At 41.4% G+C, this 17,625-nt stretch overlaps 1 protein-coding gene across 1 annotated transcript in view; it reads left to right on the top strand.

The window, feature by feature from the left end:
• MED12L (mediator complex subunit 12L) overlaps window positions 1-17,625 on the top strand; it is a 359,593-nt gene that overhangs the window by 300,428 nt on the left and 41,540 nt on the right. The window contains exons 40-43 of the mRNA XM_089910995.1: window positions 1,861-1,950; window positions 3,612-3,844; window positions 5,269-5,425; window positions 8,085-8,162. Of these exons, the coding sequence (XP_089767121.1) occupies window positions 1,861-1,950; window positions 3,612-3,844; window positions 5,269-5,425; window positions 8,085-8,162 (558 nt within the window). The remainder of the gene's footprint in view (window positions 1-1,860; window positions 1,951-3,611; window positions 3,845-5,268; window positions 5,426-8,084; window positions 8,163-17,625) is intronic.

The following is a 17,625-nucleotide window of genomic DNA, read 5'->3' as shown; positions in this document are numbered from 1 at the left end:
ATATATTTATCCCCACCAAGAGGCACAGCGGTATATGTTTCAGGGACCTTGGACAATGCTGTCGAGGAGCACCAAGTCGAGGAGCGGCATGTAAAGATCTGGTTGATTTAATGACTCCCTGGCTTAATGTTTGGAGGATCAAGGGCCATTTGGATACTTTGGGGCAATACTTGTAGGCTCCAGATAGCCACACTCCCGTGGCATGAGCTCTCCGAGAGGGAGCTTGGGGTATTTTTCTTAGACTTAAGCAAATAGGGATATAATTGCACTTAGATTAATCAGCTAAAGGCTCAGAGTATCTTCATGGTACCCTACGCTGGAAAATTAGATTCTTGTTGAAGCTGTTACATGTAGATACCATAGTAGATGCTCCCAGAAATTTGTGTTTGGTCCACGTATGGGTGGATAGCCACCTTCGGAGAGGCCGAAGTTTCTTAAATGCCCTCGAGTGATTTTATGTGGGGATCAGAGAAAAGGCTTCACCGTCTGATGTATACGTTTCATTTCAAAATCTCATTAACAAGTCTTAATAAAGAGTCTCCTTTTGGTTTCTTATTGGGGTGAGTTTACAAGGCTCTATGTCCCTAAAGAATAAGCACCAAATGAAATTTTAAATATTTTCATCCCTGATATCACATATGGAGGCATCTCATCATAATGGAAGAAACCCTAGGCTTTGGAGGCAGACTTACCTGAGCGCTCATGGCTTAGCCAGGTCTAGCTGGGTGAGTTCGCTAAGCTACCTAGGCTCTTTGAGCCTGGCTTTTCCTACCTGAAGAAAATGGGGATGATGTCCCCTCCCTGCAGAGTTCCTGTGAGAGAATGGGAATAAGAACAAGAAGCCCAGTCCCTGGCACATAATAGATGCTTAATAATTGTTGGTGTTCTCCCTCTTGAGCTAAATGTTTATACCTTTCTCCCTGCCAGACATATCTGCACTACTTTCCCAGAACATTAAAATTGGTTTTTAATATAACTGTATTTTAGCACTTAAAAAAAACGAGGACATCTGTGATATAAAACAGTGGTGAAATATCCTAGAATAAACCCCATTTCTTTGTTATTAGTAAGTCCTGAAAAAACCAAGGGGTGGTCGGAAGCTTGGCCTCCTTCTGTGATTAATACCGCAAGCTTCCATGAAATAGGTTCTGCCGCCAAAATGTAAAATACATACAGCTGCTCTTAGGAATATATTTATTTTTCCTCAGGCCAAAACATGTATTAAATTAAGACTGGTGAACAGATGTTAATTGGTTTTATTTTACATTGTAGCTGGTTAGAACTGTATTTGATATTAACTTATTAAACATTTTAATTGATTATATTGATTATTAGAGTCATAAGAGATCCCAAATTCATCCCTTGCATACATGGCTAAATAGGCAATTCTTAGGTCCCTCTGAAGAAACATCATTAAAAAGTCATGAAGGTAGTATATGCCATCTGCGTGTACCACGTGTTCTCTTACTTTATGGGCACAGGATGAGGCAACTCTGTGGTTTCAGATTTCACACTTAGAGACTCATGCCTTTTACTCTAGAGGGACATTTGTACCCTGGAGTGTACAGGGAAGCTGACTCAGAGCCTCTCTGATGAGCAGACCATTGATTATTTTGGCTTGTGTTTATGTATGTGTGATCATTGGGGACATCTGTAGTCGTCTTTGGAAGAAATAATAAGTGCAGCAATCTCTACTGTTAATAGGAAATTGAGGAGAAGTAGTATTCAATGCAGGTTGGAATCTGCAAGTGTTGTTCTCACATAGGGTGCGGTGTCAGGGGTTTTGGGGGGTAATTAACCGGGAGCTCGGATCATGCCCTTGCTGTTATGATCAAGAGCCGCCTCGGCTTTGTCTTCCAGGGCCAGCCGGGGGACCAGGCTGCTCTCTTTGCTGCTCAAGCACGGCCCTCCCCTCAGCTCCCCCAGTATCCAGGTCTGCAGCAAGCACAGGTACCCATGTTTGCTTTGTAGGTGCTGCTGGGATTTTTAATGCTCTTTATTTGAAGGGGGGAACTAGGTAAGTAGGGTATCAGTTCCCTCATGGGGTATAGAACTTAGTCACTTCTGCTTATAGATTATAATTGACATTTCAAAAAAAAAAAGCTTTTCCAGTGATTATTAAACAAGTCTCAGGATTGATTAAAGGGCATGAAACATTTTAGGAAATTCTTGAATCAGAAATATCAATTCATACCTTTCTATTAATGATGATGGTAGATATTGAAATGACGAACAGTCCCAGCCAGGGTACTTATGTTATAATGTATAATGATGTAATTCATGATTGAATTTATGCTATTCAAAGATAGCTTCGAAGAGGAATCCTGGTAGAATAAGAAGATAATTGGCCTTGGCGTCAGACCTTGACAAAACTCCTGACAACCTACAAGCCGTGTAACATTGTGCGAGTTACTCGGAGTCTTGGTTTCCTTCTCTGTAAAATAGAGATGAACATTGTGGGGGTTTAAGACAACCTATGGAACTAGCAAAGCACCAGATAGATACACAGTAGTTATTCAGCAAATGATAGATTTGCCTTAATGTGATGCAAATCTTGAGCTATTTTTTCTAATAGTTTTGTCATTTCTGCTTCCATATCCTTGTACTCTATCCCTCTCATAATCAGGAGGCCAGGGATGTTGGCAAGGCCGCTAGTTAGGCCAGCGGTTCATACTGTGTCCACAGCTGAAAGGAAGGCCAAGGTTGGCCTTCACAGGCACCGAGCCACACGGCCTGTATCCCTGCACGCTGCCTGCAGGAAGGTCATCGTCCCTCACTCTGTCTTCCAAGTCAGAGCCATTCAACTACCTTAAAATGTGGGACTTTGAGGACCTGCAGAGCAGTCCTCCTCTATTGTAATCAGCACTCTGTTCTGTAAATTGTAGATAGTGACGCAGCAGAACCTGGAGCTTTTCATTTACGTTGGGTGTCAAGATTTGGAGAATCAGCCACTCATATATTAACGATTATTGGTAGAGTGCTGAAACAGGCTGCAGTCCAGCCAGAACTAGAGATTATTGAATAGTCACCAATGACACCCTTATTCTCTGGTTAAGGTAATTGATTGTTTCTGTTGTTGTTGTTCTTGCTAACTGGTTGGTCACTACAGACAAATTCATTAGCTCCGAGGAAGTGTAGTTACATACAAGGAAAGTGTACTCCATGATTTTAATTTACATTGAGCATGAGTAACTCTTCTGGTTAATTTTGGAAACAACACTAATGATGCTTGGGATCTGTTGAACATTGATGCCATCTGTGCACTAAAGGTAGAGATGCTTGCCTGATTGTTTCTGTGCAGAAACCTGCCCTTCCTTTCCTCAAAGTAAGCAACTGAGCTTAAAACTGATCTCTTAACCAAGTGAGGATTCCTTTCGCTCTTTAATTGAAATTTCTGGTGAATCATTATACAAACAGCTCATTGTATAACTTTCGGGCTCTTCTCTCTGCCTCCAGAGTGATCTTCCTCATATTTTGAGTGAAAAAGAGTCTTTGAGAACGGCGAATTTCAGGGGACTCCTCCTGGCTTTGTTTTTGCCCTCGATATCTTAGCGATAGGAAAGCTGGGGGCAAATCAAAACGTTGACTTCCTTCCTTGTGCCTGCCTGCAGACCATGCCCCAGGGCTATACGATGTACGGAACGCAGATGCCTTTGCAGCAGACCCCTCAGCAGCAGGCTGGCAGCGTGGTCCTGTCTCCTACCTATAATTCCAGAACCTATCCGGCTGCGCATTCCAACCCGGCGCTAATGGAAAGACTCAGACAGATGCAACAGCAGCCGCCGAGTGGCTACGTTCAGCAGCAGGCGTCTCCGTACCTGCAGCCCCTGAGTGGCTCTCAGAGGTGATGCATGTGGAAGTAATGATGGCAGTGGTGGACACTCAAATTCTCGCCTTTACCGTGCTGCTTCTAGGACATGGTGCTTTATAATTGTTCCTATGAGCTTGCATATTTGCATATAATTTTCATCGTCATCTCATCTTCAGCAGCATCCAGATTGTGGTTCAAAAGAAGCAGTGCCCCATCTTGTTTATTCCTTTCAAGTCCCTTATTGTTTGACTCACATCTCCCATAGTATTTGTGTAATATTTTTCAATGATACCACTATGTTAGCTCCAATGTTCTTTTTTTCCTCCTCTTTTAAAAAGGTTTTTTGGCAATAAATATCTAAGATTAAAAATTGTTAATTATCCTTAGCAGTGCCTTACTAGAATATGTTGATCGGCGCCACAAAGCCTGTGATTGCAATACTCGTTGTGCACGGTGCCCGTAACACTTTTGTCACATATCTTAGTTTCTACCTTTTCCACCTCAGGAATGGCTGGCAAAACCAGATCATGAAAAGACTCTTACTCAGTTTTTGCTTTAATTGGATCTTGTAGATGTAGTATATAGTGTATAACCGCACTGTCCATTATAGCAGCTACCAGCCACGTGGGCTATTTAAATTTAGACTAATTAAAGTTAAGTTAAAGCTCCTCAGTTCTCTGTCACACTAGTCACATTTCAAGTGTTCATTAACCACACGTGGCCAGCAGGGCCAGCTTCGAAGGTGTGTGACCTGCGCAGTCACATAGGGCGCTGTGTTTAGAAGACCCGCGTGGTTGATTGTAATGCTCTGTTGTCACCCGCTTGAAATAATTACTGATTTTTGATCAGAGAGCCCTGCATTCTTGTTTTGCACTGAGACCCAGAAATGATACAGCTGGTCCTGGTGGCCAGTGGCTATCTCATTGGACAGCGCAGGTGGAGACATTTCGGTCACAGTAGAAAGTTCTGTTGGATGGCGTTGGTCTAGGAGAACTCAGTTTCATGCAGATTGCTGCACTACAGTGGACAGCAGCTGGACTCCCGTGTGTTACCATCAAAGATTGCAGGTCAACTCGAAGTAATCACTGTTTGGAAAGTTGGCAGGGTCGTTGGTAACACATGTGGGAAAATATATGAATTTGGAAAGCAGGCACCATGTTTATTATTTGTCTAATAAGTGACAGCATAGCATATTGCCTAAGAACTTGAACTTCAGAGCCCCGAAGTTCTGGGTTGAAATCCCACCTGTGCCATTCGCTGTCTGAATACCTGTGATACCATGTGTCCCTGGGAGTCTAGGTTACCTTAACCACGGGTCTCTATTGCATTGGAGTTGTACATAGGGATTACTGAACGTGGCGGTTTCTTTGTGAGTGTGTGCAGTGTGCCAGTGGCACTGATTGTAAACATTTGACCGTATGCTTGGGCCTGAAAACAAGTTCTTTATTCTTGACCAGACTGAATCATCAGTCACTTCAGCAGAGCCCTCTGGTGGGTGGAGGACTGGATGCGGTGCTGACCTCCGTGCACCCAAACCTTCCCTCGGTGTCCCTGTCTCAGGACCCAGTGAGGCCCAGACAGCCACAGGTGCGGCAGCAGCAGAGGCTCCTCCAGGTATGGAGCTGGGAGTGAATGCAATGTGTGCGGGGTCCTCAGCGGTCATGAGAAATGGCAGACGCTTCAGACTTTAATTGCTGGGACCTAACGGGGGCAATTTAGTTCCAGTTCGGCAGGGGCCTTCCTTTCTCCGTGCATCTGCCAGGTCGTGGACAGAAGAGTGCATTTTGCAGACCATCCTTGCCCTTTCACAAAGGTTCGGGAGGGTAGCTGGATGCCTTTATCTTAAGAGTATAAGCCTCAGCTCCCTCAGTCACTGTTTAACTAGAGGCCATGCAATTTGAGTTCAAAATTTCTTACATGTGTATTTTTTTAGAAACAGTCAAGCCGTCCAGAGTTTTTGTTCAGATTTCTAGAGGGGTCTGTAATCCAAAAAATTTTCCGCTTAACACCTCTAGTCTGATTGGGCTGCGAAGTTGGAGTTACGTAGGTAGGATACTTCAAAGGGATGTTTCATCCTGTCTCTGGTAGAATCCAGAGAGCTGTCCTTCACTTATTTGTCATAAATATTTGAGTCTCCTAGATAAAGGGCTCCTCCCCTTAACACATTCCGGCTTCTCCCTCCCTTGTTTAGGGAATATAGGCTGTTACGTTTATCTGTTCCATTTGCCTTTATTATTAGCAAGCTTATCCTGTGTTGTTGGGTTGGAAACTGCCTGATGAGTCTGTACAGTGGACTCTAATCTCATCAACAGTCCAACTTGAGGTGCACTGTCCTTTTGTGTATTCCTAAGAAAGGAAAAGAAAGCAGCACCGAGAATGGGAACTCTAGTAGAACTGGGGTACCCAAGGGCCATACTCTTTGTATGAGGTCAATGAGAAATAAACCTGTCATGCAGAAAAGGACAGCAAAGGAACTTGCATGTCTCATCCTTGACACTGGTGGTGGGAAGAAAATATTTGAGCCATTAGCTCAAGTGGGTTTGAGGTCTGAATTCAGTGTGACCCAAAAAATTCTGGTTGGCAGTGCCAACACTTCGACAGACCAAAGCCACCACAAATCTTCAACAAAACTGGGCTTCACAGTTATAAGATGCCATGAATTGCATCCCAGTTTTTGCCTGTTAAAACGTGGAAAGAACTGTATCACAAAGTTGAACAACATATGGTAATTGGTTTGGGAGGGAGTGTGGCCTATAGATGGCCAATCCCACTCATTGCATGTATAAAATCTCCAGCGTGGTCAAAAACCCTCTAGTCCTTAATTTTGTCATAAATAAAATGGAACTAATTATAGTGCCCACCTCTTAAATGTGTAGTGAAAATTAAATATGAAAATGCAAGTGAAGTACCCATTTGGTAATATTACCATTATTATGACTATAAATACTCATAGTGATATTTTCTTAAAGTAATTTTTTTCCCAAGTGCTAAGTATATGTTTCAGAAATTTTTAGGACTGATATTTATATTTCTCTCTGTTTTAAAATTTCTCATTTCCAGATCACCGAGGAAAGTTATTACATTGTTTTTTTATTTACCACTTCCTTTCTTACACTAGCATTGTTTTCAAGCTACAAATTTTGAAAACCTTCCTTATTGGTTAATGTGTACTTTTTATCCCAATTAACATGGTGTGTCCTTCTGATAATTTTTGCATTACCAACACATTCCTGGGAGATAAGGAAAAATGATTTGCTTCTGCATCCGAATTATACTTATTCCTTTTTTGGTGACTGACTACCTCCATAAAGGAACAGATTAATAATTACAAAGTTGGGGTGACTTTTCCTGAAAGGGTTCACAGAGAGCCCAATGGAGAATTGGCTTCCTGTTGCAGTCGCTGTGTTTCTGGTCCATGTTGGGAGTGGCCTGCCCACACCTCAGCTAGGATTCCAAATCCATGACCCTTGTCACTTAGTGAAAAATGCCTTCTGGCAATAACTATTGATTACCGTGCCCTAAAGAAGACAAAGAATTTGAGGGACAGTATGCAAACCGAGTTGGAAAAATGCAGAGGCTGAAAAGAAGTCTGGTGCTGTCATCCTCGAGATGAAGCGTTCGGGTGGAGGAGACTTTAAAGGTCATTGAGACAAACCACCTCTTAATATTTTCCTCTCCTCTGTGATGTTCCCCCTGGTGGACGTCTAGTCTGTGTTTCTTTTGTGACTTGCAAGTGTTTTCCAAGAGCCATGTATTTGAGCCAGCGTTCACGGACACAATTTATGATTTTATGCTGGTAATTTAGGCCAGAACTTCTCACATCTACATCTTCCTTTAAAAAAAAAATCTAAATTCAAGAGTTCCTCTGGGTACCATAGGGAACAAAAAGATAACTAGCGAGCAGTCCTTGTCTCACCTGAGAGCGTAAGGTGGAATGAAATATGTGGAAGGGCAAATGGCATGAAATGAATTAAGGCAGTGAGTATAAAGCATGTCCCTGGACAGCGTAGGGTGGTTTAGACTGTGAACGCTGTGACTAGCAAAGAAGAGATCCCTGGGGTTGCAGTAGTCTGGAAGCACACGGAGGAGATTTAGGTCTCCTGCCCTTGAAGGAGGAACGATATATTTGGGAAGACAAAGACGGAGGAGGCAGGTGTGTGTCATCCTTGTTGGAGCAGACTGATTAGGTCAAAGGCCTATGGGGGGAGGGAACTGGAATGACGGACGTCAACCTCCTGTTTTCACACGTATAATTCTTTTTCTTTCTTTCCAGATGCAGCAGCCCCAGCAGTCCTCGCAGCCCCAGGGTCAGACCCTCGGTCTCCAAACCATGCAGCCTCAGCAGCCTCTGGTAAGGCCTGGTGTTCTGAAACCAAACATGTGGCTTTCTTCTTCCTTTTTCCCTTTTGTTTTTTTTTTTTTTTTTTTTTTTTTTTGGTGGTGTTCTTTAAAGGCAGATTGCATTTTTCATGTCCCGTGAGATTGTTAAGAACTGAAAAAGCCTAAATATACCCTAGCCGTTTCTCCCCAGCACTTCGTCAGAGTAGGGTTGTGTTACTGTTGTAGTCAGTATATTTGTTTTCCTAGAAGGTATAAATAAATCTTTGGGGTTCAGCAGGTTATGTAATTTTTCCTCTTTAAATTTCTTCGGACTTTTCCGTTCCGTGGGCTAAATAGTTATATTGAGAAACCAAGTTTTATTCTGAACAGTGTTAGAATGATAACTTAGTATGGATATGTTTAGAAGATTATCTTAACTTGGCTTTGAGTTTTCACTATAATCCCAAAGAAGCGTGAGAGTACTTTCTAAAATATTACTTTACTGATGTAAAAGAAACTCCGAGTCTAGCCAGTTAGCATTTGCTGCAAGAATTTTCATGTAATTCATTTCATATAATTTCATGAAATTTTCATGTAGTCTTATAATTTGCTTCTGTAGCTTTGTAAGTCAAATTTCGAAATGTTATATGCATAGCACCAATCAACGTGGTCCAAGCCTCAGTACTTTTTACTTCTGCTGGTGCCATATCCCTTCTTTATTACTTACCTGCTACTTGTCCTTAGATTGCCTCTTTTCCTATTTCCTTAAATAAATGTTTTCTAAAAAGAAGCATTTGATCACTACTCTCAGTGGTACTGGTCACATCCCTTGTCACGCATTGGAAATAAATGTAAAAATAAATACCGACTCTGCAGGGAGCTCAGCAACATGTTGAGTGAGTACCACCCCTAAGACGAGCTGTGTTACTGCATGTGTCTCACACTTTGGAAAATGCTGACGTAGACTCTTTCCAGGACAGGATTTGAAAGATAGATGGTTTTTCAATTTGTAGTAAAGAAGGAACAGTATGGCCCGGGCTATAGTATATTAGCAGGGATAGAGTAGAGTTAGGCGGTAAAGGGCTGAGAATGCCCAAAAAGGACTGGAATAGGACACCTTGAGGATATTTTATAAGCCTCTGCCTTGGCCATTTTGATCTTCATTTTTAAGGAAATTCTTCCTTATCATGAAATGTAATCGTTATTTTGGGTAGGATAAAAAAATAAACATTTGATTCTGTCACAAAGTTAAATTTACAGGACTAGGGTAGAAGTTGCCTTCAGGCTTCTTCGTTATGATTGGAAGCAGAGGATCAGCTTATGCAGAACTGAGGGGAGACCCTGTCCCCATGCTCCGCTGGAATTAAAGCATGTCTCATACAGCAGAATTTAGTACCTTTCTACTCTCCTGATAGTGTCATAAATATTTAATAATTTTTGGTGTGTAGCGAGTATATATCGCACATTCAGTTTTGACTTCTAAGACAGTATTGACATGTTTTAATGCACTAGGTTGTATTTCCCTCACTGGCTTAAGACACTTCCATCCCAGGGCCTGAGTGGGTCAGTGAGGTCAGGCTCACGATTGTTTCCCAGGGTATTCATAGGAAAGTAGTTCCAGAGAAACAAAGACCTTCATCCACGGTAATCGTAATGGATAGTAAAATGCACACTAGGCTTTTTATGGCTTTTTAATTTCTTTTAAGCAGAAATTTTTAAAAAGCTGCCTTGAGAAGCATAGTGTCTTATTTTGATATTTAGAGCTATATATATATATTTTTTTAATTTTTTAACATCTTTATTGGAGTATAATTGCTTTACAATGGTGTGTTAGTTTCTGCTTTATAACAAAATGAATCAGTTATATATATACATATGTTCCCATATCTCTTCCCTCTTGCGTCTCCCTCCCTCCCACCCTCCCTACCCCACCCCTCCAGGCGGTCACAAAGCACCGAGCTGATCTCCCTGTGCTATGTGGCTGCTTCCCACTAGCTATCTACCTTATGTTTGGTAGTGTACATATGTCCACGCCTCTCTCTAGCTTCGTCACAGCTTACCCTTCCCCCTCCCCGTATCCTCAAGTCCATTCTCTAGTAGGTCTGTGTCTTTATTTCTGTCTTACCCCTAGGTTCTCCGTGACATTTTTTTTTTCTTAAATTCCAAATATATGTGTTAGCATACGGTATTTGTCTCTCTCTTTCTGACTCACTTCACTCTGTATGACAGACTCTAGGTCTGACCACCTCATTACAATAGCTCAATTTCGTTTCTTTTTATGGCTGAGTAATATTCCATTGTATATATGTGCCACATCTTCATTATCCATTCATCCAATGATGGACATTTAGGTTGTTTCCATCTCCGGGCTATTGTAAATAGAGCTGCAATGAACATTTTGGTACATGACTCTTTTTGAATTATGGTTTTCTCAGGGTATATGCCCAGTAGTGGGATTGCTGGGTCATATGGTAGTTCAACTTGTAGTTTTTTAAGGAACCTCCATACTGTTCTCCATAGTGGCTGTATCAACTTACATTCCCACCAACAGTGCAAGAGGGTTCCCTTTTCTCCACACCCTCTCCAGCATTTATTGTTTCTAGATTTTTTGATGATGGCCATTCTGACTGGTATGAGATGATATCTCATTGTAGTTTTAATTTGTATGTCTCTAATGATTAGTGATGTTGAGCATTCTTTCATGTGTTTGTTGGCAGTCTGTATATCTTCTTTGGAGAAATGTCTATTTAGGTCTTCTGCCCATTTTTGGATTAGGTTGTTTGTTTTCTTGTTATTAAGCTGCATGAGCTGCTTATAAATTTTGGAGATTAATCCTTTGTCAGTTGCTTCATTTGCAAATATCTTCTCCCATTCTGAGGGTTGTCTTTTGGTCTTGTTTATGGTTTCCTTTGCTGTGCAAAAGCTTTGAAGTTTCATTAGGTCCCATTTGTTTATTTTTGTTTTTATTTCCATTTCTCTAGGAGGTGGGTCAAAAAGGATCTTGCTGTGATTTATGTCATAGAGTGTCCTGCCTATGTTTTCCTCTAAGAGTTTGATAGTCTCTGGCCTTACATTTAGGTCTTTAATCCATTTTGAGCTTATTTTTATGTATGGTGTTAGGGAGTGATCTAATCTCATACTTTGACATGTACCTGTCCAGTTTTCCCAGCACCACTTGTTGAAGAGGCTGTCCTTTCTCCACTGTACATTCCTGCCTCCTTTATCAAAGATAAGGTGACCATATGTGCGTGGGTTTATCTCTGGGCTTTCTATCCTGTTCCATTGATCTATCTTTCTGTTTTTGTGCCAGTACCATACTGTCTTGATTACTGTAGCTTTGTAGTATAGTCTGAAGTCAGAGAGCCTGATTCCTCCAGCTCCGTTTTTCATTCTCAAGATTGCTTTGGCTGTTTGGGGTCTTTTGTGTTTCCATACAAATTGTGAAATTTTTTGTTCTAGTTCTGTGAAAAATGCCATTGGTAGTTTGATAGGGATTGCATTGAATCTGTAGATTGCTTTGGGTAATAGAGTCATTTTCACAATGTTGATTCTTCCAATCCAAGAGAATGGTGTATCTCTGCATCTATTTGTATCATCTTTAATTTCTTTCATCAGTGTCTTATAATTTTCTGCATAGAGGTCTTTTGTCTCCTTAGGTAGGTTTATTGCTAGATATTTCATTCTTTTTGTTGCAGTGGTAAATGGGAGTGTTTTCTTGATTTCACTTTCAGATTTTTCATCATTAGTGTATAGGAATGCCAGAGATTTCTGTGCATTAATTTTGTATCCTGCTACTTTACCAAATTCATTGATTAGCTCTAGTAGTTTTCTGGTAGCATCTTTAGGATTCTCTATGTAGAGTATCATGTCATCTGCAAAGAGTGACGGCTTTAGTTCTTCTTTTCCGATTTGGATTCCTTTTATTTCCTTTTCTTCTCTGATTGCCGTGGCTAAAACTTCCAAAATTATGTTGAATAAGACTGGTGAGAGTGGGCAACCTTGTCTTGTTCCTGATCTTAGTGGAAATGCTTTCAGTTTTTTACCATTGAGGACGGTGTTGGCTGTGGGTTTGTCATATATGGCCTTTATTATGTTGAGGAAAGTTCCCTCTATGCCTACTTTCTGCAGGGTTTTTATCATAAATGGGTGTTGAATTTTGTCGAAAGCTTTCTCTGCATCTATTGAGATGATCATATGGTTTTTCTCCTTCAGTTTGTTAATATGGTTTATCACATTGACTGATTTGCATATATTGAAGAATCCTTGCATTCCTGGAGTAAACCCCACTTGATCATGGTGTATGATCCTTTTAATGTGCTGTTGGATTCTGTTTGCTAGTATTTTGTTGAGGATTTTTGCATCTATGTTCATCAGTGATATTGGCCTGTAGTTTTCTTTCTTTGTGACATCCTTGTCTGGTTTTGGTATCAGGGTGATGGTGGCCTCGTAGAATGAGTTTGGGAGTGTTCCTCCCTCTGCTATATTTTGGAGGAGTTTGAGAAGGGTAGGTGTTAGCTCTTCTCTAAATGTTTGATAGAATTCGCCTGTGAAGCCATCTGGTCCTGGGCTTTTGTTTGTTGGAAAACTTTTAATCACAGTTTCAATTTCAGTGCTTGTGATTGGTCTGTTCATATTTTCTATATCTTCCTGATTCAGTCTTGGCAGGTTGTGCATTTCTAAGAATTTGTCCATTTCTTCCAGGTTGTCCATTTTATTGGCACAGAGTTGCTCGTAGTAATCTCTCATGATCCTTTGTATTTCTGCAGTGTCAGTTGTTACTTCTCCTTTTTCATTTCTAATTCTATTAATTTGAGTCTTCTCCCTTTTTGTCTTTATGAGTCTGGGTAATGGTTTATCAATTTTGTTTATCTTCTCTAAGAACCACCTTTTAGTTTTATTGATCTTTGCTATCATTTCCTTCATTTCTTTTTCATTTATTTCTGATCTGATTTTAATGATTTCTTTCCTTCTGCTAACTTTGGGGTTTTTTTGTCCTTCTTTCTCTAATTGCTTTAGGTGCAAAGTTCGGTGGTTTATTCGAGATGTTTCCTGTTGCTTAAGGTAGGACTGTATTAGAGCAATATGTTATAATCTAGGCAGCAGCTATTTGTACAGAGGCAGGCATGTTGTATGTCGTAAGTCTTAAGATGGGCTAATTTATCACTTAGAGTAATAGATTTCAGGTAATTTCAGAATTAGAAGTTATAGGGATGGTCAGTGATCTTGGATTTTTGTATTATCATAATTCTTCTTTTTTGTGCATACTTTTATTACAGCATACTTATTTATATATCCTTTTAGTCCACATGTTTGTAATTTTGAACAGCTGTGAAGTCAGTCCATTGCCTTTTGCTCTGCTGTTACTTGTTTAACCACACCACCTACTGTTGAACATTTAGATTGTTTCCAGTTGCAAAAATAGTGCTGCTGGGGATATTCTGATATGTATTCTGTTGCTCTTTTTTTTTCTGTCTTCTCACAATAAAAGAAAATAGAAGTATAAGAAAAAAGTTCTAATTTTATATCTTCAGAAGAGCAATACCACAGAGCCTCAGAGATATTAACAAAAATATTATATTTCTTTTTATCATTAGGTACTGTTCCTTTTCTTATTAGTTCTAAGATTTATTATAGATGTTATAAATATATTTATTATAAACATCTCCAGCAGATCCAGTTTTTGTTACTGGCCAGTGTTCTTCCTTCTCTGTTTCTTTCTTTGCTGGAGACTGGAGTGGTGAGCCAGCCGTTGAAGAGACGCCAGCTCTGATTCATTCACAGCTGCCCTTCATGAGGTCTCAAGGGAGGAGGGGTGGTGCTAACACAGCCACCACCTTCCTCATGACTTGCCCTCCTGCTATCTGGCGACATCCACAAGTTGACAAGTGCTTACTCAGTACGTACAGTGGAGGCTGGCCCTCTGCCCAAGGTCATGGAGCACAGCGATGACATGCCAGGCTTGCTTCCTGCCACCAGATGGCTTAGAATCATCGGAAGCTGTCAAATAGAAAGTAGTAGAAACATTAGTGAGGTTGTATTTGTTTGCCAGGGCTGCCGTAACGAGGTCCCACCAAGTGTGTGGCTTAAACAATCAGAAATGTATGGTCTCACAGTTCTGGAGGCTGGAAGTCCAAGATCTGGGTGTCAGCAGAGCTGCTTTCTTCTGAGAGCCCTGAGCCATACCTCTCCCCTAGCTTCTGGTGGTTTACTGGCAATCTATGGCAGTCCTCAGCTCGTAGACACACCACCGGATCTTTCCTATCATCCTCTCCTGACATTCTCCCTGTATATGTGTTTGTGTCCGAATTTCCCTTTTTTTATGAGCACACCAGTCATCAGGTCTCACCCTAGTGACCTCGCTTTAAGTTGACTATCTCTGTAAAGACTATCTCCAAATAAAGTCACTTTCTGAGGTACTGACGGTTAGGACACCAACATATCTTTTTTTTTTTTTGAGTGGGGGACATAATTTAACACGTAACAGAGGTCGAGAGGAATATGAGAAGTTTGGGAAGCTTTGGAGGAGGAGGTTGAATGCAGGGGACCTCGAAAGCCATTTGCAGTTGATTCACTGCTTTTTGACTAGTTCCTTGTCAGTCTGTTTCCTTGTTGACAACAGCAGCTGGGCCTTGTGGGACAGTGGTCATCAACACCCCTATAGGCAGGCTGGTCACTGCTATGAAAAGTGTGAACCTAAGTGACAAAACTAACTTAGAACAGAAGCTAGTGCTTTTTCAGAAAGGGTCATCAAGAAAACAGAGAGAACTTTTCTGTGAAGAAAAAGGAAGTGTAAGAAAAGCCCGTGCTTCCAAATTAAATCTGGAGTTGTCATTTGCTTACTTAAGTCACTTATCTTCTGTGAAGGAAGAGCATCTGGAAAGAGAATGGGTGCCCTTGCCGGAGAATTATATTTGACATCTCTAGCTTTAGCTTTGGTCTAAATTATGGTTCTTGACTTGAAAAATACTTTTAAAGCTCGTGAGTAGTTCTTATGATTAAATTGACTCAACTATGTTAGCAGGCCACGATTTTTTCTTTAAAACTGCTTCCAGCTTTTAAGAAAATAATGTTTACACCATCCTGCTCTGTCATATCTTTTCATCGTAAACTTAGGGTGCCCTAGTTGGGTGACCTGGAAAACATGCTAACAGAAAGCTTTAGAAAGTTGGCTTTTTAAATTGACTGATCCTTGTGTCAGTATCATATTATATTGAACATATACTTTAAAAAATTTGCATAATTAGCAGCAGTAGTTACTTAAATAATTGCATTAACTTTTAGTCAAAGGTGGGGTAGAATTGCCATATAATCTTCCTCAAGGAATTCATATGTTGCAGTCAGAGAAATTGAGAAAATTTTCAGGATGCCTCTGGAATTCAGAATTAGCCAGAAAATTTTATTCTCCTTTTCAAATGGAAGAAATTCGGTCCATAGAACTTTATCGAGCCAGGTTGCCTTCCTTTGCATGAATTTGGAATTTTTTTTTTTCTTTTTTGAAGAGAAAAGAGAAATAGTATTTATGGAAGGAGGTTGGGGAAGACGTTCTTGGGAGATTTGTGGTAACAGGCCAGATACTTTTAATTTCCCCCCCCCCCCCCCACTAAATACCATGTGCAGATCAAAAAAGAAAAGAAAGGCTCGGTTGAAGTTGCTAGTTAACTTGCAAATGAATGCATACTAAATACTCTGAAATCCACCAGCTGCTGGTCCCCTCTGAGTGTGCCCTCCGGAGCACGTGTCCTTCTGTCCAGGCCCCCAGTGGAGGGGCCTGGGCAGTGCTACAGTCTATTGTGCTAAAGCCGATACGGGTGAAGATTTGTGTTCTGTCCATCAGAGGAAGGCGGATCTGTCTGTGGATCCTGTCAATCGGCAGTGTGGGTTTAAACTAAATGTTGCCTTGGTACTTTGTTCCTTTGCTTACTGATGGTGCAGTCACAGGTGTCAGGACACAGCGGCAGGAGGCAAGGACTGTGTTTACTCACTTTGGTGTCCCTGGAATCCGGAAAAGTACCTGGATTTGGATAACTCATTTGTTGGATGTCAGGGCAGTGAAGGAAAAAACCCCACCCATTATCCATATGCAAAGGAAAACACAGTTCAGAGGGTGAGATGTCTACAGGAGCTCTGAGGCAGCTAAAGGTCCATCGCTAACTGAATCAGCCCTGCTGCTGCTGGTCATGGTTAGTTAGTGTCTGCTTCTGCTGCTGAAAAGGATGAGCCCCCGTAAGTCAGCCATTCGGAGACAAAAAAGATTCAGTGACATTTATTTAAATAGAAATGATTCATTAGTGATGCATTTTTACCTTAGTAATGATTGAGTAGAAAAGTTAAGTGTTCTTGAATTAATGTGTTGTCACAACAGGGACTGGTCAAAATACATCAAATACATTTTTTGTGTGTGTGTGTGGTACGCGAGCCTCTCACTGTTGTGGCCTCTCCCGTTGCGGAGCACAGGCTCCGGATGCGCAGGCTCAGCGGCCATGGCTCACGGGCCCAGCCGCTCTGCGGCATGTGGGACCTTCCCGGACTGGGACACGAACCCATGTCCCCTGCATTGGCAGGCGGACTCTCAACCACTGCGCCACCAGGGAAGCCCCCATCAAATACATTTTTGAATTACTTTTTCAGTTCAGCAGAGAATGGTTTGCTGGAGAGTGACTGTGCCACCTTGGCTGGTGTGTGACTGACGTTACTGAGCTCTGTGTTTTGTGCTTGCAGCTGAAGCCTGGGACAGCTCATGCCTCCGAGAAGCTCAAAACAGAACCCTAGAGAGAGAGAGGCAATTGTCCTGTTATGCCATATTTCATAATAAAGGCATCTACACAGTGCTGAGGGTGCAGTGATTCACTCTGCAGATGCCTGAGGGAGTCACTGAGTGCTTGAGCTGATCTTTGAAGGAGGAGTAAGATTTTTAGGAGTGGGTAGGGTAGGATTAAGGGGAAGGAAGGGTATTCTAGGAGGAGGGATTAACATCTGCAAAGGTTCAGGGGTAAGAGAAACTGGGACCATCTCCTGTATGGAGAGAGTCCAGAAAACTCGTTCCCTCTTCATTTATCACACTTACGCGGCGAAGGTTCAGTATACACAGATTGTGTTTTTTCGGGCCTCTAGTAAACCTCAATTGACCTATTTATTGGCCTGTTTTGGTAAATTAAAAGTTTCAACTGCAACAACAGGGACGATTCCAGAATCTAGCCAAGCATCAGACCAGTGGGGGGGAACCATTTAAAAATACAGGTTCCCAGCACATTTGCCCCAGAAATTCTAATTCAGGGGCAAATGTGCTGGAGCAGCCTAGGAGGACCCTAGGAGGGTGACTCTTTACATTTCCCCTGGTGGCTTTATGATTCCTTAGCCACTCATTACATATTAACAGAAATAAAATTTTTATGAAAAGTAGGCCTATTTATCAAAATGAAAACTTAGAAGAATGACATTGTTTTACATTTTCGAAGCTTTCTTTGACGTCTGAGTTAATAGAAGACATTCAGTTT

Source organism: Delphinapterus leucas, chromosome 4 (genome assembly GCF_059928025.1).
Source record: "Delphinapterus leucas isolate spDelLeu-1000000601 "Yukka" chromosome 4, BTC_Dleu_Yukka2, whole genome shotgun sequence".
Taxonomy (NCBI): Eukaryota; Metazoa; Chordata; class Mammalia; order Artiodactyla; family Monodontidae; genus Delphinapterus; species Delphinapterus leucas.
Note: the sequence above shows the minus strand (reverse complement) of the source record. Positions and strands in the feature narration are given on the sequence as shown.